This window comes from Patagioenas fasciata, chromosome 3 (genome assembly GCF_037038585.1).
Source record: "Patagioenas fasciata isolate bPatFas1 chromosome 3, bPatFas1.hap1, whole genome shotgun sequence".
NCBI lineage: Eukaryota > Metazoa > Chordata > Aves > Columbiformes > Columbidae > Patagioenas > Patagioenas fasciata.
Window position 1 is genome coordinate 29,423,748 of NC_092522.1, and position 25,755 is coordinate 29,449,502.

At 38.8% G+C, this 25,755-nt stretch overlaps 1 protein-coding gene across 1 annotated transcript in view; it reads left to right on the forward strand.

Annotated features, from left to right (window-relative positions):
* LPGAT1 (lysophosphatidylglycerol acyltransferase 1) overlaps positions 1–25,755 on the forward strand; it is a 67,304-nt gene that overhangs the window by 25,404 nt on the left and 16,145 nt on the right. Inside the window, exons 4-7 of the mRNA XM_065833845.2 lie at positions 4,293–4,411; positions 11,127–11,222; positions 14,274–14,547; positions 22,608–22,734. Of these exons, the coding sequence (XP_065689917.1) occupies positions 4,293–4,411; positions 11,127–11,222; positions 14,274–14,547; positions 22,608–22,734 (616 nt within the window). The remainder of the gene's footprint in view (positions 1–4,292; positions 4,412–11,126; positions 11,223–14,273; positions 14,548–22,607; positions 22,735–25,755) is intronic.

Here is a 25,755-nt window from a genome sequence, read left to right on the forward strand (position 1 = left end):
AAATAAAGTGGATATACAAATCAAGTATACGTTCACATAAATCATAACTTTCAGGTGATTTACCTAAGTGCTTTACGGGTTTGGGGTTTTTAATGATTGTGATCAGAACACTTAAAGATTTTCCTTGACCTTGCCAAAAAGTATAAGTCTTTTAATGTTTTTTATTTATTTATGAGATTAATATGGTAGGTTTTAGATTTGAATGATGCTAGTGTTGGAATTGCATCTGGTTTCTTCACTAACCATTTCTTAATGGCTGTTGAAATTTCTGGCAGGAGGCTTTCATTTTTTTTTTCCTCTTTCCAATTCAGTGGAGAAATAAGAAGTTAAAACTCAATACATTTTTATATAATAATCCCAGGCATTTATTAGAATTCAAGTTAAGATGCCGATGACATTTATGCCAATTCTTATGGCACACAGTGTAGTGAAACTTCCAAAGTTCCTTAACTATAAGGAAGAAGAGATGGTAAAAAAAATCAGAACATTTTAGGTTTTAAAATGCAATATGTAAAATAAAGTAGTTAATATTAATTGCTAGGCAGCTTCACAGAACACTAGACCGCCATTCTTGCCAGGTATATTCAAAAGTATAAAAGAAATCTACTGAATTGTTAGTTAGCTGAGTAGTCATTTGCCCAGCCTAATGACATAATGCAATTAAAGAGCTTGAATATTTATTCATGACATTGCTTACATGCACAGAGTTACGTTAAGGGCATGATTACAAAACAGCCAAGTGTTCTAAGAACTCTCAGTAGCTATGTTTAGGTGTGTAATGGTTCAGTAAAAATGTGGAAAGAACTCTTACATTGCTTTTATTTTCTTCCTTACGCTCTGCAAGGATTAGATTGTAAAAAGCTCCCCTTGCAGCTCATTATATGAAATATTTTTTTGAGTTCTAGAGATTCATGTACATCTTGGACTTCTTGTTACAAGAGAAGGATAAATATCTCTCTGTCTTATGACACATGTAATTGCAAGTAGACTTGTCTTCATCCTTTCCTGGAGAAACTTTTTGCTTGCATCACTAAGTCACAAATGAAGTATCTCTTACAGCAAACCACCTCTGTCTCAGTCTTAAGGGTAAAAGATGTCATTACTAATCAGGGTTTCCAGATTTTCTTGGTACAGAGTTTGCCATGATTTCCAATTACCATGTTAAACTGATTTCATGCTCTTTCCTTCTTTTATATTATCTCACTATGTTAAGCTGCATTTGCAGAAATATAACTATTGAAGTCTGTAGACACAGAACCGGTATCCTTGTAAAATGCGCCCTGGCAATAGAAGGAAGCTGTGGAGGAACGTTTCCTGGTTTTCAGGCCTCTGAGTGACAAATATTTGTCTTTGAACTGTTTTTTTCTTTTGTTAGAGTGGAGCAAAGCAGTGTTCCTGGTTCTGCTGCCATGCAGCTGAGGTTTTGATTTGAATATTCCCAGCTGCAATGGAGGAATGTCAGAGCACAAGTACTTCTTAAAGCAAAAGGTGCTCCTTTTGAAAATTGCAGTGCAGTGAGAAAATTGAAGACAAGTTGGGATTAAAGGGACACTGTGAACTTAAAATTCTAGATATTTCAGGGGTTTTTTTCTTCTTTAGAAAACTGTGGTAATGGCAGTCATTTTTCTGCATGCTTTTCTGGTTTGCTGATCTGTTTCTGATCCAGAAATGCTCTGTGAAGGACTTGCACAAACTGATTCTTTTCTCCTTGATAATCAGGTCAATCAATTGACCATAAAGTGCTATTAAGCACAAGAGACAGCCTGATTGCCTGAGGAGAAGTGACCGAGTGAAAAGAAACTAGAGGACGTCCGTCCGGCTGAATCTCTGTGATTTAGTAACTTACTACCTGTCAGCTGAGCCACAGACATTGAGCTATTAGCCTGGCCAGCTGGTAGATAAAATGAATTTAGTAAATCAAAGAACAAAATCCAACTATTTTTACCTTGTATTTGGATTGGAATAAGAGAGCCCACCTGTTTACTGCTTCTCAGCTGAAACTTGTTAGTGTGTTGTAATCTGGTTGTGTGTTTTTACTCTCTGTTGTGTTTAACAAGAGTAGGTAAAATACTCTAGGTAACAGTAGGAGCTTTTTTCCTGTTTTTCTTTGCCCGGGGTCTCTCTGAAAGTTTCAGAATCAGTTGTTATTATTCACCTAGTTTGCTAAAATGTACTCTTTTCTAGCAAATTAAGCTTCAGAGTTCTCTTTAGTTGTTTTCAAGTGCACACTGTTTCTTATGGGTTACATTTTATTTTAATCCTTCCAAAAGTTAGATCTGTGAAAACTGAAGATTCAAAGTAGTTTATTTTTTAAATGCTTTGCTGTAGAAATCATTAGGAATATAAATTGATATGTTCTAGGGAAATACCTGTAGTAGTCAATTTTTTCTTTTAGTGATCTAGAAATGAAGTGTTTTTATTTTGAAATAATTAACTACTTGTGAGAAACCTTATTGTGTCAATACTTATTGTTTAGTACTTAGTTTTTATTACTTTTGGAAAGTTCAGTAGGACTATGGGTATATGGGATGCTTAATAAAGACAATGAAGTAAGAATTTAAAAATCAGCATGCAGTTGATTCATTTCCCTTTAAAACAATTCTCATTTCATCTTAAGTTTCTTGCGGGTACTGCCACAGGGTAGATTGGTGAAATACTTGCTAAGGAAGGTGCCCAGTCAGCTATGGCAACCATGTTCAGGCGTTTTCAGACTTACATGGAGTTTGAGGGGACATCAGAAGGAATTTGCAGGAGGGATAAAGGGGATCTTCCAAGTTTATATTGAGAAAAACAAGCAAGGATCTGTGCTTGGGGGAAAAGGAAGGAGGCTGAGCATTAGGGAATGAATAGTCCTCCCCACCTTTGTATCTCTAGTCTGTTTCTGTCTACTTGTGACCCAATACAGCATTTTATTTTTTTAACTTTGTGTTCAGGTCTCAATTCAGCACTGCTTTGGGAGCCGTGAGAAAGTAATAGAAGTGGCAATTTTCGAAGGTGTGGTGCTAATTGGATTTCTGCAAGGACATGAAAGTTCTGCATGGATTATTGCTTCTTGTCTTCAGTGTGTAGCCTCTTGCTTTTGCATCAGTTAAACCACTGCTTAAAAGACAGCAGTAATTAATTGTCTTGTGATGAGAGTTGTTCACTGACTGGAGACCTGTTAATAACAGTAATAAAGATTCAGTAGCGGAGGTGAAATATTTTCTTTGATGTCAGAAAGAAAATCCTAGTAAGAAGCACGTAAGAAATAAAACACAGAAAAATAATTGTATCCTGCACATGTGGGCAATGCATCTTACTTTTTCTTTCAAATTTGACAGAGCTCCTCTGCCTGCCCATCCTCTCCCTCACCCTGCACTGCAGTGAACGTCTCTTTTATCAACGAGGGCCGACTCCACTTGCTTGTCTCTTTGCCCCATATCAGCATTAGGTGTATTCTGGTCTTTGATTTACGGCAGACTTTTTCTAGTTTTCTGTCCCGTGTTCTTCTGTGGGAGGTAGTCTTCTCTTTCTCTATTTGGTTACTTTGTGATGATGGAACTAGCAATTTTAACTCCTTACGACAGCAAGTTTTTGGTGGTCAGTATAAATGTTGAGTGATTCAACAGCTGTAGCTTCCTCCTGACTTCATTCTTGCCACTGGAGTGTCTGGTTTCTGGTCTGCAAAATAGCAACTAATAGTTTCTGTCATCTGAGCAGCATTTTCTGAACTCACTTTCTTTCTTATAGCTAATTTGTTTACATTTGGATAGCTGAGTTGGCTTAATGTAGCATTTTAAACATCACGATCCAACTACAGATTTTTGGTTTTCTCTTGCTGGAGTAGTTTAATACTAGTAAGTGTAGAACTAAAACAAACTTGTGAACCTTAAAAAAACCCACAAAACCAAAAAGCTTTTTTGACAACATGATTTTTTTTTTTAAACTAATGAGGTGAGAGAATTGAATTTGAAAGCTGGGTCAGAGGCTTATGTAATTTTGAGACCTTAAATGTAGAATGGTGTAATGACACAAAAAGATCAATCTTGGTGCATATGTTCTGGTTGAATATTTTTTATTTTGTTCTTATTCTGCACGTGCAATTTAAGACGAAGCTGGATACCCTCTGCTTGGGAAAATGGTCTTGCTAATATTCCTTTCTCATGCTATGCGCCGGTTTAAATTGACATGTAGCGTGAAGGTTTCTTTATTATGATTGTCTGGGTGTGGGGTCTTCGGGGTTTTTGTTCTGATGACAGTAAAATTTCCATGTGGTCATTGTAAAATTTACCTTTTTTTCTTTTTTTTAATAGTAGTGGAATGGGGTGATGACGTTAAAGCACTGTCAGAAGATGAGGCCATGGTGCTGGTGAACCATCAAGCAACGGGTGACGTCTGCACTCTGATGATGTGCCTTCAGGACAAAGGCACGGTAGGCTACAGCCAGGGAGGGGGGCAGCCTCTGTGGCCTGGGATGCGCTTGCATCTGTGTGCTGTGTACTGATGACTGACTCTCCTGTGTTAATCCACCAAAAAATCCCAAGGCCCTGAATAGGAAACATTGTGTTTAGATTTGGTTTAATGTGACAGCCGGTAGCTTGGAGCTAGTTTTAGACTATAAATGTTGCCTTTGAAGGTCAAATACGGGCTGTGAGCCAGTGTGCATCCAGTCTAGGTTGACATAGAGGGTAACAGATCTCCTTGCACGTAATCATCTGCTTGACATTTTCCTCTCACCTTAGGCCCGTGCACGATTCATGCCAACTTTACTCAAGCCAACACAGCTCTAACTTCTTGGTTATGACTTCATTCCAGCACGGAATTTTTCTCAAAGTTAGAAGCAAGTAGTCTATGGGCTTTTGGTAGGAATTCTGAAACTGAAAGTCAGTTCCCTAAGAGGCCATGTCCAGCCTGAGGTGCCTAGCTAAGGTCAAAATTGCTTGAGCTCTTATTTCACAAACTCTTAAGCATTTCTTCTGGTGAGAAGTGCAACTGTTGTCAATTGTTTCATGTGTTGCTGTTCAGAAAATTCACATCTAGGGAGTGTGCTGCTGGAAACTAGAGTAAGGGATCTAAACAGGAAATTAAATTTATGAGCAAATCAGGAGGAAGGGGGTATGTATGGTTAGGCTACGAAGGGTGGGAGATGTACCAGGGAAACTGAAAAAATACACCAGCTGTGTCTGCTTTAGTGTTGTCTTCTTTCTTGCAACCTTAAGGTGAAGAAACAAGGAAAACAACTGCTTTTTGGTGTGTCTAAGTGTATGTAGGTTAATATAGATCGTGTATATGCTATATCTCTACCAGTGATTTAACATTTTTTACAAATTTTCCTAGATCCTATGACAGCCAAGCTGATTAAAAAAAAAAAAAAAAAAAAAGAGTAAAAGAACTCAAGCCAAACCCGAAAAAGAAAGTATGAAAATACTACTCCAGATTGGGCAGAGACTAATTTCTTTCTACTGTAGCCTAGAGAAGACTGTGTTTTAAAAGTACTTTTAATTGTTTTAATTTCTTTTGGATCTGAGGAAGTTAGATATATGTGGTATTCTGTGCTGTATCTCAATGAGAAGGGTGACAGAATAAAGACTCTTCAATTCCCTTCATCAAAATGATGCAAAGGACAATCTTGTGATAAAGATATGACTGTGAGGTTATAGTCCTGTGGATATGTATTGCATATAATCTTGACTATTCATGTCCCAGGTGTTTTAAATCTCACAGAGCTTCGTTGAATCATGCATGTAAATGTATATACAAATCTAAGCCATATTTATCCTGATTGGCTCCATAGCTAAGAAGTTTCAGGCAAGACACAGTAAGTTTCAGTGACTGTAGATGTTAAAAATGAAGGAAAACAATCTTCACCATGGAAACTGTTAGGTTTGTGGGTTTTCAGAACAGCAAAAAATCCTTAAAATCAGTATTTTTTGCCTTAAATAGTTGCAGTTACTGCTCTTGGAATAAGCATGCCTAGAGCCTAGTATGGCTTTAATGTTTTTAGCTAAGAAATTAAGAGTACAGGCTTCAGCATGCGCTTAAAATATAGCATGAGTAGAACTAGTGGCTAAAAATAATGAGAAAGATCACGGTAGTGTATCCTTGATAGAACTTGCTGCATCAGGTGTTTCTAAATAGCATGCTTCGTATTTCTCAACAGAAGAACAGAAGAGCATTGTCTTTGGGTGACTGTGAAACCACTGGAGGAAGGAAAAAAAAAAAAAACACACACAACACTATCTGTCCAAAAGAAATCATTATACAATAGACAACTGTATAAATTAGGCAATTTTCTTTAAATACAGTTTAAACCTAAGATGGAGTCCTTCACAGCTGTGATATTCATTTGTTAGTAACAAGATAGTAATTTCCAAGAATTGTTTCTATTTTGTAGGGGGGATGGGTAAGCTGCACTAATTCCTAAACACTTCTTACCACTCAGACAATACTTTTCAGCTCTCAAAGAACTTTGTGAAAGTGGAAGGCACCCTTCTGTTTCACGCAGAAGGGCACACAGAGAAGTGAAACCCCTCACTGTAGGTGGCACTGATGGTGCTGTGGCAGAACTAGGAAAAGACCTTACTTCTGTGGCAGTGTGAAGTGTCTTTTGCCAGCCAATAGGAACTGAAACCAGATGTAATCTGCAAGCACTTATTGCTTAATGCTGCTTTTTAATAGTCGGTAATTTAAGACATCAGAAGTGTTTGATTTAAAGTTCTGTGCTTTTCTGTGTAGTGAGGCACAATACTGAAATGTTCTTGCAACTGGACAATTTTTCCTACAGGCCATGTTGGGGTCTGTGATGGTGGGGGTATGTGTGTGTGTATATATATATATAAAAATTTTTTTTAGTGTTTTGTAAATTCTTACATACAAATGATAGTGTAGGCTATGTATTTTAAGCAAATTTAATCTGATTGAGCAGTAGGCTAAGAGACATAGGTTAAGATGTTTCTTGTCGTTCAGATGCACTTATGTGAATAAAGAGAACAGGATCTTTTATGATGGAAATAAAACTCCATTAAAAGTTATACTTTTAATGGGAGGACTGAACTGGTATTTTTTGACTAATACGTGTTACTGTAAGACAACCCACACAGAACAAGGTTTCAGCTGAATCTGAAGTGACCTAATTACACTTTTTATATAGTTCAAAAAATTGTTCAACTTTTTGAAAACAAGTGTTAAAACAAACTTAGTAAATTAGTTGAGGTCTCAAACATTAAAGGTTCTGTGTTTAACAAAGTGAAATAGTTTAAAATGTTGCTATTACTGCTTTCTAACTGGATTAGGCCTGATAAATGTGGCTATTTTTTATGATCTAGGGCAGAAAGCAGTGCCAGGAAGGGTACAGTGGAGAGAAAAAAGTAGAGCTTGCAGATGCTTGAGTGCCAGTTTCAAGATGTGTGTTCCCAGGTTTCATTGTTAAGTTTGAGCTGTTTGAAAGATGAAAATCAGCTATTCAGGCTGCTTTGTTATGAAATCTGTGTAGAGTGAAATGAAAGTGGGCCTGTGAATAGGATGCACCTAGATATTTTTTCTTTAATAAAACTCGTAAAAGCTTTTTCTACGTTCTTGAACTTAGTGGAGCAGGAAGGATAAAGCAAAAAGGACCTGAAACAGCATCCAAAAATTCTGTCCATAAACAACTATGATTCTGTGCTCAGACCACTTCTGAATGTCTTTGCTTAAACCTACTTGAAACCTGTGATGACTCGTCTGATAAGCATTGTTTTGTTCCTGAGGATACTAAATGGAAGAGTCACCACCATCATCTTGCAGTGTCCTCCGTTCTGCCCTTGCTAGCAGAACAGAATGAATATACATTAATCCAGTTTACCTTTTGATTGCAAACAAGATAACTGTGTTCTACTCTGAACTCCCCTGTTTTCATTTAATTTGTTAGAGTGTGTGTATATATTCATGAATTAATATACATAACAATACTTTTATTTTCTCTGGGTACTTCTTGCCATAGGCAGATTTGTAATCACTGAGCTCTGGAGTCTGCATCTTTGTAGCCTCCTTGCAGCAAACTGCTTGTATGTTTTGTCTTGTTTATAACTTGTATGTCACACTGATTGCATCCCTCCTCCTCACTCCTGAGGAATTCCAGGGATCCTAGTTAGAAGCTCTGTGTCACCTAAAAGATGGTGAGGTGGACTTCACACTCCGAACAGCAATGATCAGCTTTCAGGATAAAGCTACTGTCATCTAAGTGCCCATCTGGTACATGGCAAAAAAGTGGTGTGGGAGAAGCCCCCACATTGCTGAGCAATGTTCCTCTTCCAGAATTGCCATAGAACATCTAGAGACCAGTGTCTCCTCAGAAGACACGAAACTTTTCTTTTCAGGGAGGCAGATTATTAAGCTTCCTCATCTTCTCCAGTTGGCTTATCTTCTACTTGATATAACAGAACAAGATTTGGCAAAATGCCAAAGTAGTAGATGAACGCTGACAGCCATATGGGTACTGCTGTGGGCTGAACCATCATCCATGCAATTTTGGTGGTGTTTTTGTCAAAGGATATGGTTCCCTACACCATTTTGTTTCAGCTGATGTGCAGGCATGAACTTAGGATATAGTAGTGCCTTGAAGAGCTTTCTACTTTACTGAAATGAAAAGAATGCTAAGAAGAGATTTTACTTCAAGACCCTCTCTTTTATTTCACACAGGCCCAGGGACAGTTGTATGAGAAACCATTTCACCAATATTAGTCTCTAGTGGGGAGTTATATCTAGGATCTAATTTTTCTTTTATCACTCACAAGTGTGTCTTTGTTCCCTTGGGTGTGTAGCATCTTGTAAGAAATATGACTGGCAGACAGGCAAGGATACTAGAATGTCATAGAGAAGAAATGGATGCTTGTTTCTGAAGAAAGACTTTTTAATATCTTTAGGAGCTGCCCCTTTCTCTCACACATGGTTTCCTTTTCTGCTTCCAGTGATGCTAACGGGTCTAAAAACAGGTATTCTTGTATTGTCCAAGATCATCAACTAGAAAGTTTGCTGATATTAAGAAACCACAAAAGTTGAGGTCTTCCTGATATGCTCTTAGGCAAGGATAGGAAACTTCTAAACGTGACGTTCAAATTTTGCTGGGAAATGGGCTATGTGTCTAAGGCAATAAGGTGTCTTAAATGTTCTCTGGCAGGTGTGTTCTTGCAAGTGTGTTAAAACTTCACTTTGCTGAGTATCCAAGCACAGTTGTTTAGGGATAAGTAAAAGAAACAGGGTATGTGACAGTTACCTTTCTCCAAATATTATATAACCTAGGATTCATTTATAGCTTCTGTGGTCAAAAGGGAGAATAGGTAATCAGAGCACTCCAAGAGATACTTAGATTTCTTTGGAAGAAAGACTTACTGATACATGCAGGTCTAGATACAAATTGTGATTTATCAAGCTGCTTTTATGAAGCAGAATTCCTGCATGTAATATGAAACACTTCTGTCTACGAGTTCCGCACAGGCATATGAAGGTGTGAAAATGGTAAAAGCCACCATCTTTCACAGTATCAAACTATTTTGTTAGAAGCATTGTGGAAGGCATGGATGTGGATTCTATATATCACAGTTGCTGCGCAAGCCTCTGGTGTTTGGAGAGTAGTGTGGAGTACGCTTTAGCAGTAGATGGAGTCACCTAATACATGAACAATACACTGTTTTCTAGAGGAAGTCTTCATTTCATAGACTGCTTTCTTTCTGTCCTTGCCTCAAATTATGGATCTTGGATAACTGAAAGATGCCAAGCAGAAGGTGCCTGTTTAAGATTCAAAAAATTATCTTCTTACTAGCAGAGAAATGTCACGGTTCTCCGTATGCTTTTCTGGTAGTGATAGATGGAAGAGTACCGTGTTACATGACACTTAAGTTTCAGTGGACTTGCATCAGTCTTGGTGTGGCCTTATAACACAGGGAAGAATAAAGGTAGATGGCCTCGTATATGATTGACAGAATCTAGGAGACACCGGGTGTTCCAGTTTTGGAAAGCCAATTCCTACCCCTCTCAAAATCTACATGTAGGAGCTATAGAGGGGAGAGACTCTGTGAGAGAAGTAGCTTTTCCCTTCTGTACTCTTCGGGAGTGATTCTCCTATTTTTAATCTCAAAGGACTGAACAGCCATAGTATCTGCCTTCATTGTCCTACAAGAACTGATGGTCAAAGTGAATCTAATCGCTCAACTTCTGTCTTTACCTTTTCTTTGTGCTTCTTGGTCAGGACAAAGGGACATGGCTTAATGAAATTCTCTGGGATGCATGTGGCTACTCTGCAATGAAATAAATCGGTAACGGTATGGAGGCTGTACATAGGTCTCAGTGAATGCTGCTGTTCAAGGACAGAGTGAGCATGTGCACATCAGAAGCAGGAGAACAACATGATCTCACGGAATCACAGAATAGTTGGGGTTGGAAGGGACCTCTGGAGATCCTCTAGTCCAACCCACCTGCTAAAGCAGGTTCACCAGAGCAGATCACACAGGAATGCATCCAGGCAGGTTTTGAATGTCTCCAGAGAAGGAGACTCCACAACCTCTCTGGGCAGCCTGTTCCAGGGCTCTGGTTCCTTCAGAGTAATGAAGTTTCTCCTCATATTCAGATGGAACCTCCTGTGCTTCAGTCTGTGCCCCTCATCCTGTGGTTGGGCACCACTGAAAGGAGTCTGGTTCATCCTCTTGACATCCACCCCATCTCATCCCCAAAACTGCCAAGTACAAAAATAAATTAAGGAAGCACATTTTTGTTATAGACATAAAATAACTGGAGATTTCAAATACAGACCTCTGTTGTTTTGTGTACTTTAATAAACATTGAAAATTGTTTTAGTTTGCAACTGGCTTAAACTTGTGGTGGTACATCAATAAAAAGCAGCATTACATTACCTGTGTGAAAAGACAGAGTAGAAGGTACTCTAGCATATGGCTAATAGTGTAGAATTGTTTATTATATTACAAAAAGACAATCTGTTTAATCCTGCTCTTGAGGGAGAAGTGTAGCACCTGTGCTGCTTTATACTTTGGGTCATAAAGGGCTTTATTCCATGTATTTGCTTGTTTTATTGCTGTTGAGAGGGTGACAAGTTTGTGACCAGCATTTACATAATTCTCTGCAATTGATACTTACTAAACTTTTTTTTAACTTTGCAGGTTGTCCGTCAGATGATGTGGCTGATGGATCATATTTTTAAGTATACAAACTTTGGCATTGTGTCTCTAATCCATGGAGACTTCTTTATAAGACAGGTAAATGGAAACATGTAATGGTGCTTTGGTTTGTCCTTATATTTGGAACATTGTGGTGTTATGGGACTCACTCACTACCTTCTGGGTGATTTGCAGGATGAAATAACTCTGCTGTAATGTGTGTATTTGAGCAGAGCTTTGTTTTGAAACTACTTTGTTTCCAAGCTTGTTTTACTATTTGTCTAGACACAGGTGTTTATGGGACCTGGTTATGATGGGAGCCTTTTATGAGAGAGGTGTGTAAGCAAAGTTCCTGGGCAGTCCCCTTTGTCTCTCTGCTTCTGACTGCCTGTTGTTGGCACCTCTTTCCTTTCCTTAGTGACCTTGAAGCTGAGCAGTAAGCCCCGTTAGGTCACTGTTCTAACTGAATTTCTGATAAGGAGAAGCAGGACCACCCCTCTTGATGGTGACATGGTACAAGACCTGCATGGTGGTAGGCCTGTGTGAAGAGTAATCAATTGATTCTTGAAAGTTAGTTATTATTTGGGCATCAGGAAAGAACGTGTGTTGAGGCCAGCATCTCAAATGTTGAAGGAGTGAAAACCTCAGATTATTTCTTACAATTTGGGGGTTTTGTTTGGTAGCTGTTGATCAAAACTGCACTCTGAAAGTAAGAACTTAGCAGTACAATGGTAAGCATGAACCTGCTCTCAGTTATATGAACTGTGACATCCAGCATACGTGTTTCTTTCCTCTCCCTATTTTTTTGACTGGACTTAACGTATATGGGCAGCCAGAGAGAATTATGAATTTTCACTTTACAGAGAAAGAGAAGCTAATAAAGATAAATTAATACTTAATCACAGCTATGCACAGCTAAAGTGAGATTTCTTACTAAGGCCAGAGGCATGACTAGGAAGCCTCAGGCAAAATTAGGTAATAAAAGTCTCTAGAGATATACAATTGTATACTATTAGAGTATGGAAAGGAACAGTTTGACACTTGGTAAAATATAAAACTCTTTCAGTACTTAAAATTAACAAGATACACATTTTTGAGGTACAGGTGACTGTTAGCTTGTTAATTGTAGTTTCTGAATGTGGTGTTGCAATTCCAGTTAAAAAACCGAACCATTACTGAACTGCAAAAAGGAAAGCTTTTCCTCATTTTTGTCATCATGAGTATAAATATAAACCAATCAAAAATAAAATGTTTCTTGGATGTTAGTTAGCCTTTGGCTGTAGCAAAAATGCTTAAGGTGACTGAGTAATGATCCTTTGCCTAACTGTAGAAAGGCCCTAGTAATATTTGGATGAGCAAATGCTTCTTTTTTTTTTGCCTGTAAAATAATGTAATTTGATCATGGTGCAATACATCCTATTTGTTAAAAATGTACATTAACCTTTTGTTCATGTGCAGCACCATCAGCAGTTTTAGGAATGCTTCTGTGGTCTAGTAGAAGTTGACTAGTGTTTTCTGGTCTCCTGTTGAAGAGTTTACCGGCAACCAAGACTGTCAGTAGCTTGCCATATCAGCAATGCAAAGTGCACAGCATCCTAAAGAGCTTGCCAGCAGCCTGCTGCTACCCATTTAGTTTCCTTCAAAGAGAAGAAGGCTGAGCCCATCCCCTGTGATGGTGATCAACTGTGGTATTCAAGAATTGGTTGTATTAAGGAGCTGCTTCTGTATGATTTACATTCTCTTCGATCTGGAGAAATGTTAATTGTGTTTTGTCTTCCAGGATTCTTCAGTATTCCACTAGCCACAGTAGTTTTTAAACACTCCCCTCTTTCCCATTAGTCCAGTAGAGTTTTCTGATTGCAGCAGCATCTTAAACCTCACGGTATTTACTAAACTGCAATTTATCCACCAGTCATACTACTTAGGTTTGTTTAGGTATTGAAGAGTTCTAATATCTAACATGCAAAAAGTTTATTGTTTACTGTTCTTTCCTTAACTACTCTGCTATCCTGGAGTCCTGTGATCTGTTGAGAAAGGACTGGTTTAACTGAGAAACTTTTATATCACTCTTTAATTTCACTAATATGCGCTTTTTTCCTTCCCTTTCATGAGATAGGTTGGAAGTAATTGCAATAACGAGATTTCAAAATGTAGGAGAAACATTTTCACAAAATTAATCTTTAATAAAATATTGTTTCTCTTCATCTTCCACTCAACCCAACCCTTTCCCTCTTTCTCTCCCTGCCAAAAAAGAACAACCAACCACCAAACAGTGAAAGGTTCATGACAGTTTTGTTGATGTTTCTGAGAATTAAAATAATTTCTGCAGAAGAGAGCTTAAATTTTGGACTCCCATGTCTTTCGAGTTGCTTTGGAGCACTCAAAAATGCTAATTGATGTAAATTTCATTCCTGTGAAAATTTGAGTAGCTTGCTGTTGCTGTGCGCAGGGATGGGAAGAGAAGAGGTTGTTGTTGGAGATATCAAAGATATCTCTGCAGTAATTAAGGACAAAATTTACTGTCATCCGTGAAGAAGTCGTGCTAATATGTCAAAGAGGAGAAATGAATAAGTCATTTGAGCAACACAGGTTTGGGTGAAATCTGCAGTTCTGCTGCGGTAGCCCAGCTCAGGCTTGGTCTCGAGGTCCGTCTGATTCTGCTAGTACCTCTGCAGTTCTGATGCGGGATGGGGCTGGGGGCAGAGATGCGTAGAAGATGGTGTAAGTAAAGATACTTCTTGTCTTGCAGAGATTACTGGTGATACATAGACCTCAGAAATCATAGCTTGACCCCTAGACTGTGTTTGCAGAATTCAGTTTAGGAAATTTAACCCGGGACCCAATAACAACTAGAGAATTCTGCAAATACATCCTCCTGTTACGTGAAGTTCCCACTTACAGCCTGGACATCACTGTTGCAAAGAAGTTATCAAATCGGGAGCTTCTTCCTCAGTGTCAAAGGTTCTTTTTCAGCGTTTCTGTAAAGTGGCATTAACTCAGCCACCAGTAGTTACTCTGAGAACATTGTTTTTTTCTTCTCTTAGGGGCTTATTTGTATCTCTGAAAATAGAGAGATCTTAGAAATGTAATAATTGTCTCTTTAATGCTATCTCTTTTAAGCATTCGTTTTATTTACATAATGTTTTATAGGGAAGAACACACCGTGACCAGCAGCTTGTGTTACTCAAGGAGCATCTAGAAAAATATTACAGGAGCCGCAATCGGAAATGGATTGTTTTATTTCCAGAAGGTGGCTTTCTTAGGAAAAGGAGAGAAACGAGCCAGGCATTTGCCAAGAAAAACAATTTGCCATTTCTTAAACATGTCACCCTGCCGAGACTTGGGGCAACGCAAGTAATTCTGAAAACGCTTGTAGCACCACAAGAAAATGGAACTCCAGCAGGTAGAGACGCTGTGCTAAAAGGTAAAGACCACTTCACTCTTGTGGATAAAAAGCAAGTTGAATGTCCAAGATTTGAGTTAAGTGAAACTTCTTGTGTTGAATTGGTCTCTTTAAATGTCAACTACATCCATGATCATCATATTTATATAAATGTTTTGATATTTGCCTTTAGTTCCACTAAGTTTATTTTTTTATGTTGAGATACACAAAAAAGAAGACCTTAGTTTTAATTTGATTTAGTCTGCAGTGTGGCTGCACGAATGTTTGTCGTGGTACACGTGATAGTTAGAGTAGGTACTGGAATGGGCACCCAGAGTGGGCAAGAAGTCAGGCTGCTCCTTTCAGTATGATCACTGATTTACACTTGTTTATGGTCATATGAAACCATAGTAAAAGTATTTCTGGAAAATGGAAACTATGTTCAAGTTTAAAAGTTTCTTTGCATCCAATACTGTACACTTTGTTCCTTCACTTGAACTATTTTCTGTCAAGTTCAAACCTGTTCTTTACAGGTTTTTATGATGACTGTTCGCTTTATGCTGGAGTTAACTGTCACTGGCTAGATTTGAAGGATTTGTGTGACTGTTTGATATTGGAAGAGTTCTGAGGGAATAACAATATTCCTCCAGCATTATTGTTCTGGGACACCTGGAATGTTGGGGAGTGTGTAGCTGGGATATAAATAATGGCTGTAGTTACAGGAAATGGTGTTTTTAGTCTCTCAGTTTTTTAAATTAACTTTTTGGCATGTTCAGAGAGCGAGGTTAGATCTCATTTAACCTAGTTGTGGATTTCTGTTACTTATTACAGAAAAAATAGATTGGGGGCTTATGGTGTTTTGTCGCTAATGGGTGATGCTGGTATTTCCATAGCCAAATTATTATAACCATTTAGCAGTATGAACCAAAGATCCATCCTAATGAACCCACATATGCAGATGACTTTGGGTTTTTTCTGTGCTGAGGTTCACATTTCAGAGTTAGCAGGAACCCTCATACAGAAATTGCTTCCAGATTTTTAGTCTTGAAGTTAATCTTGTCAACATGTGAAATGAATGGAGATTATATTCTTGGAGAAGTCAAGGGAAGATTTTAAATGAACTGAAAATGAAGCTGTGGAATACATCAGAATATTTTCTTTCAGGCTACATTCAGAAAAGAAAGGCAGAAGAAAGCGTTGTTGTCTTAGAAGATTTTAGGTTTAAAATAGAAACAGAATACCCTAGTCCTTGTTAAAAGTTATTTTTTTTTTAAGGAGAAAAGTTTGGCCTGTTCCTGTTGTATTTTTTCCTGTCTCAAAGGCAAAAAAGTATGAGAAGTAAGAAGTTCCCAAACATGAATTACAGGCTGCTTAGGGTCTGGAAGGGGAACCAAAAGCGCTCATCAAATACCAATTTTATGTTTTCATACTCTTGGATTGCTATCAACTTAGCTGAAGATCAAACCCGACTTCTTATCTTTTTTTTTTTTTTTTTTTCTATGAGCAGCATTATTAAGACTCTGGAGAAACGAGCATTTGATAGTAGTTGACTTGATGGGGTACTAAAGTAAAGGAATTGTCTCAGAAATACAATGGAACCACATCTGTCCATCCTATTTAAAAGACTGAAGGAAAGATAAGTGGGCAAAAATAGGAGTAATGGATGTGAAAACATAAGAGGGATGAAAAAGAAAAGTGAAAGTAAATTTTATATGCTAGGAAAGAGTAATATTCGATACATACGAAGCTGAGGTGTTTTAAGTCCTCTCTTAAGCTCACAAAGATGCTTCTAGCATGGTAAAACTTCCCTTTCAGAGACATATGAAAGGTTAATTGTTGATTTATATCTTGTATAGAAGACTCTTCCTCTGATCTTCTGCCTCTCAAATGCATTTACTGTGCTCTTGCCTCTTCAGAAAATTTTTGAAGAATGTTGGTTCAGTTTATGAGATATAATTGTATATATTGCTAAGGTTATATTAGAAGCCTAACAAGTTAGTGATCATCTTTATGTTTTATCTCTTTTATCTTTCCCTTTTTTAACCACACAGCCTGTCTCGGTGGAATCAAACTTACCTGTATCCTCTTTAGGTTACCATTGTCAAGGTGCTGGAACTAGATGCTGGATATACAGTAAAGGTTTTGCTTGTGTCTTTGACAGAGATTGCGTGTAAACTTTTTGTACGGTACTACTGTACATTCTTTGCTTGGGGAGAGGCTTGTGTGTCAGCAGCATTGCACTTGAACTACATGGTTCACTGATGACATTTTTTCTCCGCGCCACTTCTTGTACTCTGTACTGTCTTATTTAACAGTGTTCCTGGTCTCCTGGGTTACCAAGTTAGTCAGCTTACTATAACAAGCTTTCTTCTCCATTATTTATCATTCTCTGAGTCTTTTTGTTACTGCCAAGCTTTGCTGGTAATGATGGGAGTTCATCTCCCTTGCACACTCAGTTTCAGTTAAATTGGATTATAGATTAGGAGTAACTCCTCCTCATCAAAAATTATGTCCCCTTGAAGTTTCCTGGGCAGTTATGTTGTGATGAGTCATGATACAGAGTCGCAGTGTCCTTGAGCGTTGTCATTTTCTTAGTTCTTAATTCATTTAAAGTGATTCTTGTAGCTTTTATACCATTCTGCTTTCTCAACTGAAAGGATGGATAATACTGGATGAAAAGGTGACAAACCAAGTTGCAAATGGTTGTTTCATCCTGTCACCTCCCCGCACCCCAGCCCACTGTCTTTTGTGCATCAAATGTCACTGAAGTGGTGGCCTTCAAATAGTAGTTCGAGAGTTGTACAACAGCAAAATGCTGTGTTGTCTGTGCTGCCTCTCTGAGGCCTCTGATTTCTGTCATCCTTTTAGTAGTGGTGGGTTTGTCTAGTGAAGTGTAAGGTTCAGTAGCCTTCCCAAAATTTCATTAGCTGTAATTATAACATTAGTATTCTTAATATCCAGTCCCATTTTCAGTTTATTTTTGTATTAGTTATTAATTTCCCACTGTTTATTACCTGATTCTTCCTCTGTAAAGTGACAGGAAGAACAAATGTTCCTGAGCTAGGTGACCAATACTATTTGATTATTTTTGTACTTAAACTGATCAGTTCCTTATAGGTTGCTTGTCCAAGGCAAGCAGCCTTGGTTTTCTTCATTTTCCAGCTGTTTTTCTTTCATGTTTGAAGTCCCAAGCACTAGCCTTCATCAGGGTGAAATTTAGCTTACTGCTGGTAAATACTAAATGAAATTACTAAATCAGTTGCTGTTCAATTTGACCAACATTGCACAATTTTATTCCTAAATAAATATGAGGGTGGAAAAAAAATAGGTTAAGTATTCCTATCGCTTGATGGCTTGAGTGCTTTTGAAGATGGAAAGTACAGCCAACGTAGTTAAGTGGTGTCTGTCCCTGAAAAAGATGGTTTAAGTTAATTCTGGTGTCTAATGAGAGCAGATGTGCTGTGCCCCCCCCAATGGAGTGCTGCTGCCAGCACCTCTGTTCCAGAAGGAGGTTTTAATATAGAATAGAAATATGAACAGCATAAAAATTCTTGGTGCAGCCATCATCACCTTAACCCTGAGGAGTGGATGGTTATTTTATGGTTTTGGTTTGTTTGTTTGTTTAATTTTTTGATGGAACACTTAATCTCTGACATAGTTGCAATTACATTGTTTCTTCACTTAAGAACTGATCATCTTGTGAGTTCTAGAACTAGCAAAATGTTCTCAGTGCTAAACAGCTGGCAGTTCAAAGGCCTTCGGGGCAATTGTTCACGGAAGATATGCATTCAAGAGCTTATTTTTGATCAGCCTTCTTCTACTGTGTTTTTTTAATTCTGCTTTTTTCTGCCATGCAGCAATTCTCTGTCTGATGAGAGGTTGCTATGAGCTTGGTTAGAACCACATTGAAATCTTATCTTACTGTTTTCAAATAGAGCACAGTACATTGAATTCTGATGCTTTTTCTCAGAGAAATTCAATTTTCCCTTCTGCAGAGCTGGACACTGGGCTTCATAATAGATTTTTTTTTTTTTTAATCGAACTTTTTGATTTGCTGTTATATGAGGAATGTGACTTGAATAACACGCAGGAAGGCTTTTTCTTTTATCCTTGAAAAGGAGCTTCTTGTTGGTGGCTTTATTCCAGGTGATTTGTTACGGAGAGATTTTGGGATAATGAGTTAGACATTCAGTCTGCGAACTGATCTTTGGGAAAACAGTTAGTTTTAAGGTCAGTGGTCCAGCTGATCACACAAGGACAAGTAGAGGACGAAAATGCATTGCTGTGCAGGGGCAGGCAACAGCCTCTTTTGGCTGCGCTTAGAGTAATGTAAGTGTTCAGGAAACCACACCTGAATACTGGTAAAGGCTGGTAAATACTTTTTTTTTCGAGCGGAAGGTGCTGTCCTCAGGTTCACGCCTGGCTGTGCATTCTTTTCCACTCCAGATACGATCCAGCAGCATCGCAGCACCCAAAGCTGGGTTGGAGGTGCTGCTTTCCTGCTCAAACCTGGCTTGGAAAATTACCTTTTTTCTCAGTGGTGGACGCTGACTGCTGGTGCGTTTCAAGAGTCCTGCATGTGGTCAAATCCAGATTTTAGCATTAATTGAGAGTAACCTGGGAGAGAACATAGAAGGGACTAAGAGAAGCTCTGAACTGCAGTAAATTTGTGATTGTAGGCAGTCAAGTATATGCAGTGAGAGGACCGTAGAGCACGATGGAGCACTGAATGTCTTGAAGATGCTGATGGTAAGTTACTTCATAACTAAACATAAAGCAACTTACTGAATCCACAGCCAGAATAAAAATAAGGAAGAAAATAATTATGAAAACTCGCTTCTGCTGGTGATTTAAAAAAAAAAAAAAAAAATGTTAGGAGGCCATTTAATTTATTTTTTTTAGGCCTGAAAGCAGCATCCTTGGGCTTGCTGAGGCCCTACCCCTTTGTCTTGTGTGCAGTTTTCTGTTTCTTTTCCTCAGGATCTGTTAGAACTTCGTGGATTTAAAATGAAGAAGCTCATGGGCAGGGCACAGCACTGGATAACCCTCCAAATAAGGACAGCAAGATTAATTTCAAAATTTAATTTTGTAAAATCCTTGTTGACTTAGGCTTTTTTGGCAGTGTGAGATCTTGGGTTATTATGTAAGGTTTCTTTTAAACCAGAGCATGCAGAAATTTGTCTGTGACTGTGATTTGGGAGTAGGTCTTGGTAACTGCACGTTGAGCAGTGCTAAGGCTCTCTTGCTCGAAAGGAGCATCTGTGGAGGCTGGAGTTATCTTCAGTGTTATTGGTTTTTTAACCTGGAGTTCCTAGTGGGCTGTCAGAGGCAGGTTTTTCTCCCCACTCCTGCCCTGGAAGGCATTTGAGACGAGGTTGGAGCTGGTCTGAGGAATCCTTGCAGCAGCTTTGCTCCACAGAAACAGAATGTAGGAAATCAGCATGGAAGAGGACTGCAGGAGTCTTCTCGTAATGAAGTTTGAACCATTATCCGCTTGAAAGTACAGCTTGAAGTACAAGTTAAATGTTTAATGAATGATTTTAAAACATTTTACTGTAAATAATAAGATAATGAGCCTGTATTTATCTGGCACTTTTTAAGTGTAATTAATGATCTTTGTTGCTTACTGTCTCAGATGATTTACTTGTCTTTGTCCATTCTTACTTTACTTCTGGGAAAATAATAAATTGAATGGCCTTGTTCCAAAATCCATTTCTAAATGAATACTTCTGTGGATTTACTATTCATTTTATATTGGCTTTTTTCTAATACATTGCTACTTTTAAAATTAAAGACTCTAGTTAGTGCTTTTCTTGAGAGACTTGACAGACTGGCAAACATGGAGCCTCTGATGGGACTTCGTGTTCCCATTTCACTTGTCTGTCAGGGTTTTTAAATACTGTATTTCCAGAAGGTGACACTGTGCATGTTTCAGCTTGACCTGTGTAGCTTGTACTTAGTCAAATTTTGGGATAGTACATTTCATGCTACTAATAATTCATAACATAAATATTAGGAAATACTGGCTAGTCATATTCATTACTGTATATGCATTTGTAATGAAGCAGTACAACTCCATTGTTGAGTAGACACCATGAAAACACAAGCTGATGGTTAAAATACATGATAGATATATGTGATAGTGTTGCTGTAATTGTCTTCTCTCAAATTAAGTGCAAATTAAATGAAATGAAACGCAGGTAGAAACTCACAAGTCAGTCCTTGCACGTTTGTTCTCCTTGGTGTTAGTAACTGTTTTTTAGGGTGTGCCTTGGGCTGTGTGTTGCAGGTTTCTTCATGTGTGTCGTAGCTCTTCTCTAAAATTAGAGTGGTGATTCTGGGCAAGACCAAACATCTCTCTAGCCCAACATCTTGTCTGTGACTCTCAGTGGATGTCAGAGGAAGCATGTGCCAGGAAGATGTGCCAGGGGAGGTTCAGGTTGGACATGAGGAAAAGGTTCTTCACCCAGAGGGTGGTGGACACTGGAACAGGCTCCCCAGGGAGGTGTCATAGCCCCAGGCCTGAAGAGACTGGACAACACCCTCAGACACATGGTGTGAACTGTGGGGTTGTCCTATGTAGGGACAGGAGGTGGACTCGATCCTTGTGGGTCCCTTCCAACTCAGGACATTCTATGATTCTATGTGAACACAGCAAACATGCATCATGCTTCTCCTGGACGCTCTCCCAGCTTCTCTTTTCAGCATGGTGGGTTTCTGCCGTTTAGTTAACCTTCCAACCGATTTCTTCCATGTAGTTGTCCCATTTCCTTTTGAACCCAGCTCTTGGCATCCTTGACATCCTTTGGCAAGGAGTTCCCCACAGTTTTATTCCCATCTGCACAAAGAATCATTTCTCTCTGTTTGCTTTGAAAACTTTTCCTCTTGGCTTCGTTTTTGATACATCTGTTCTTGTATGGAGAAAGGTGGTGAACAGTCCATCCCTGTGCACGTTCTTCAGCCTGTATCATATTTCCTTCATAGCTGTCTCAGCTGCAGGCTTGAAGAGTCTTACACTTTGTGCTAAGACCTCAGACCTCTTAGACACTTCTGGCAACAGGTGGCTGTTTTTAATAGTCAACTTTGTAAATGCTTTAAGATATTGCTGGCTATGATGTAAGCATATTACTATATTAGTGTATTAAGCATTAAGTAAGCATATTACTATAGTAGCCTGAACATAACGTGCCCTCAGATAGAAGGCAGCTCCAGTTCCACAGAACAGATATAAAATTGACAAGCTAAACTCGAAGTGTCCCCTTGGCTGCGTGCCCCTCCATCCTGATTTGCTTTCCAGATACACTGCTCTCCTTCTTTGCAAACCTGTGAGTTGAAGACATGCCAGAGAGAGGTCATGACTAGGTTGATATCTTGATCTTGACTATTGCTGGTAGTAACCTGTGTTCAGATTTAAATTGGAGTCTCCTGAATAAGCTTCATAGCAAATATTTTCTCCTTCCTTTGATCCTTTTCTCAGTTTCTAAATATGCCAAGCAGCACATGAACATGTGCTGGTATCAGTCTTTCTAGGACCTTGTGGGTGCAATCTCCTCTCCGTTGTAAAAACTGACTGTTCTGTTGGTTGCTTCTTTGCCTTTAATACACAATGTTACATATTTCCTCTTTATCCTGTAACTCACATTTTTAAGAACCTCTGAGGGATCTGCATGGCTGTGGCTTCATCAGTGAGCTGCAACTGCAAGCTCTAATGAAGGCCCAGTTGTAAATGCGCTTGAAGTGCAGACCAAGAAAACTGGATTTTTTTATTTTTGAAGTTTTCCTTTTGGTGAATGATGGGAATTACCTAACTTTTGGGCCAATGTCTTATGTATCTATACTCAGACCCAGTGAGTGAATTTGTTCTGTTCTGTGTACTATAATATGTAGGAACTACAGAAATAACCGTGAAAGTAAAATCTTGGTCTAGCTAAAGTGTGTAGGAGTATGTCTATATTCTGTAACAAAATCTGGAATTGATTTTTGGCTGTCTTATTTTATTTGTGCCTCATACCTCATGAAATTATATAAAAATGAAATAACAATCAAATAAGTGATGTGCACTTTCTGATTACTTCTAATACCATGTTTCTTTTTGTTTCTAGAGAGCAAATCAAAAGGCCTCCAGTGGGTGATAGATACAACCATTGCGTATCCCAAAGGTGACCCTATAGACATCCAAACTTGGATTCTTGGCTACCGACAACCAACAGTTACACATGTACATTACAGGTAGGAAATAAACCTACTCTTACATTGAGCTAAAATATTAAAAAACAAGTGTTCACGAATGAGTAACATCATGTTTCAGGATATGGGAAGTCATTAGCAATGTCTTTTTTAACGTGCATCTCACACAGGTGGGCAACTCATTATCTAAACACAACACAGTTTCATCTTGAAAAGTTCTGTGATCATTCCATATCTTAGCACATGTAAGTTTTTGCCTGATGTCCTGTGGTTTAATATAGTTATGGGGAATATATTTGATGGCTAGGTCTTCTTTTCCACTTTAATGTTAAGGTGCTGGTAAACCCAACCTGACTTTTCTCTATTTTTTAATAATGACAACAAATTAAAAATCACTATATTATTAAATAACAACTTTCTGACAAAGAAATGTCGGCTGTTTCACTCACAGCATACTGTTAATAGTTGAACAGAGCAACGTTCTGGAAATAGTAGCAAATCCCATTGACACCTGGGATGGGATACAATTAAAACTTTTCTCCTCAGCAGCTTTGTCTCAAGACCTAGTCTAATGGAGAGAGAAGCTGTGTTTTGCTTTTGGTTTGCAGTTAATTGCAAGTTTGAAATCTCTAGAAACATTTTAACAATTTTCCTATATCAAATAAGTTGATCGTGTTTTATCCCAAAGTTGCGTTATTTTGGTTTAATCCCCTTTTGCTGATTTGGGGAGCTTTTAGACTTTTATAGTGAGCTTTCAGATATCCTTGTGTGGATCCCCTGGGTGGCAGTTTAACTGGGAATGACTTTCCCCAGCGTCAGCGCTGTGTCAGTGCTGTGTGGTGCAGAGGACAGGCTGCTCGCTGGAGCTCCTCATCACAGCCAATTCATAAATCTGTCCCCTGCTTTTTATAGAAGTCTGCCTTCAGGTTTTTCTGAAGGTGAACATGCTTACATGCTAATTGATGTAAGATCTATCTATTGTGCTTTATTGAGGTCACCTTGGTACTCTCTTAGATCTCTGGGATAATTGCAAGTTGAATGTATTTAGAATTTTACTAAAGAGTATTTCCAAAAATACGTCCTTTAAAAAAGAAAGTTATCTTAAGTTTGAATTAACTTCCTGCTTCTAAATATGTATATTCAAAACCTATTTTTGAGCACGAGTCCGAAGATGATGTAACCTTCCTTGCATTGAACTTGAATGCTACAGTTCTGGTAGTACTTAAAATTCTATGGAAAAAATACTAGAAATTGTTTATTGTTGGGCGTAAGTTTGTTTTCTTCCGGAGGGTCTAGATCACTGGTTTAGACAGGGGCAAGCCTCTCTGAGTTTTTTTGTTTTGTTTTGTTTTTAAATAACCTCTAGTTGTTACGGCTGACCCTGTAAAAATGTTCAAAGTATGTCCCAAATGGAAAGTAACACAGTGGGATGCCTCTGAAGGCTGAGAGGTGAATGCAATACCTCTGAAATGAGAACTGAGTGTCTTGCCTTTAGCTGGGGCTTTGGCCCAGTACTTTGCAGGTCTGGTTAATTCTCAGACTGGCACGTCAGGTTCAGCCACGTGTCCTGCAAGGGCTTTAGTTGGGTGCAAAGCGGTGATTCTTAGAGACGTGTTTAACCCAAGCCCATGGCTGTGGCAGCGGTACAGGAAGACACCCGATCCCACAGAGAAGAAATATGCAGTGGCTGAACGTGTCCTGGGCACATCTGGGTCGCTTTTTCAGTAGGAGCTGATGGAGCTGATGAACTTGCTTAATAGCATTTTTCATCTGCTTGTACTTGGACTTCTACAATTTCCAATGACACAATATACATTTAACTGTTCTTGAAGGTGGCAGCGGGGGCCACCTCCTTTTTGCGTGTGTTAAGGTCTCCCCCCGGTGCTTTTCAGGGGTGCCCCTGCTCCCCATGTCCTGCTGGTGCTGGATCAGTGGTTCCTCAGTGCTGTTCTCCATGACCCATGATTTTACTGAGCTTTCTCATGTCCTGCCTTTGCTGCTCCCGTTCCCCTCCCAGCCCAACGAGTCTCCACCTGATGTTTCCTTACAGAAAAGTCTTTCCCTCATCTTGTTACTTTTGTCGGCGCCTTTTCTGATTCTGCTCTAGCTAGTTTGTGCGTTGAGTGACATCCTGAATTTCCCACAGTGGTTTCAGGATTGCTGACCGAGTAACAACAGCTCATCTTAGAGGCTGTGGCAGTGTACGTGTAGCTGCTGGTGCTCTTTCTTGCCCTGGTGCTCATTGCTTTGCATTTACTGGTATTTAAATTCATCTCCATCTATTGTCAGGACCTTCTACAACTCTTCTCTTTGACTACCCAGAATAATTCCATACCAAAAAAGGTCATATCACTTTTGTATCCTTTTTTTCCAGATCTAGCATATCATCTGCCTTTGATAGGCTAAGACCTTTCAATGTGTCTAGAATCAGACCTGTAGTTTGGAATTAATACAGTGAATTTTCACCTTCAGTGGTTTTGACAGTAAAATTTCTTTTTAGATGTTTTTCTGTGGCTTTAAAATATTATTCTGTTATAGGTAAAAGATATATTTATCCATGGCATGATTAGCAGAGAGCAACTGAACAGCATGTGTACATGAATTAATTCATGTTGCATCATCCTTGTCAATTGCTTATACAGAGTTTTTCCTGCTGAATTCCCTTCTGGGCATTACAGCAGTTGATTATTTCTATTTTTTTTTCCCCAGATCACCTGATTTTACTCATTAGGTGTTATTATTTTAGCAGAATGTTGTAATGTGATGGGCACCTTCATGGATTTGACAGCTGTAAGTCGTGTATTGATGATTTTACCAGAGCTGCTGATACCTCTGAGAACCTGTAAAGATGGAGTATGTGAGGATGGTGGACAGGGAAGAGTAGGGGACAGCTGTTTTCTCCCAAAATGTTTCTGGTGTTAAAGAAAACCTCACAGCTCTGGCTTGGTGCTGGTTAAACAGGGTATGCTACAAACAGCTGCCCTGCATGACCAACCAGCTGATATTTGCCACATCAGCCTCCTTCCTCTCATCCCTGGTGCTTCTGTTTGGCGATGCGGAGCA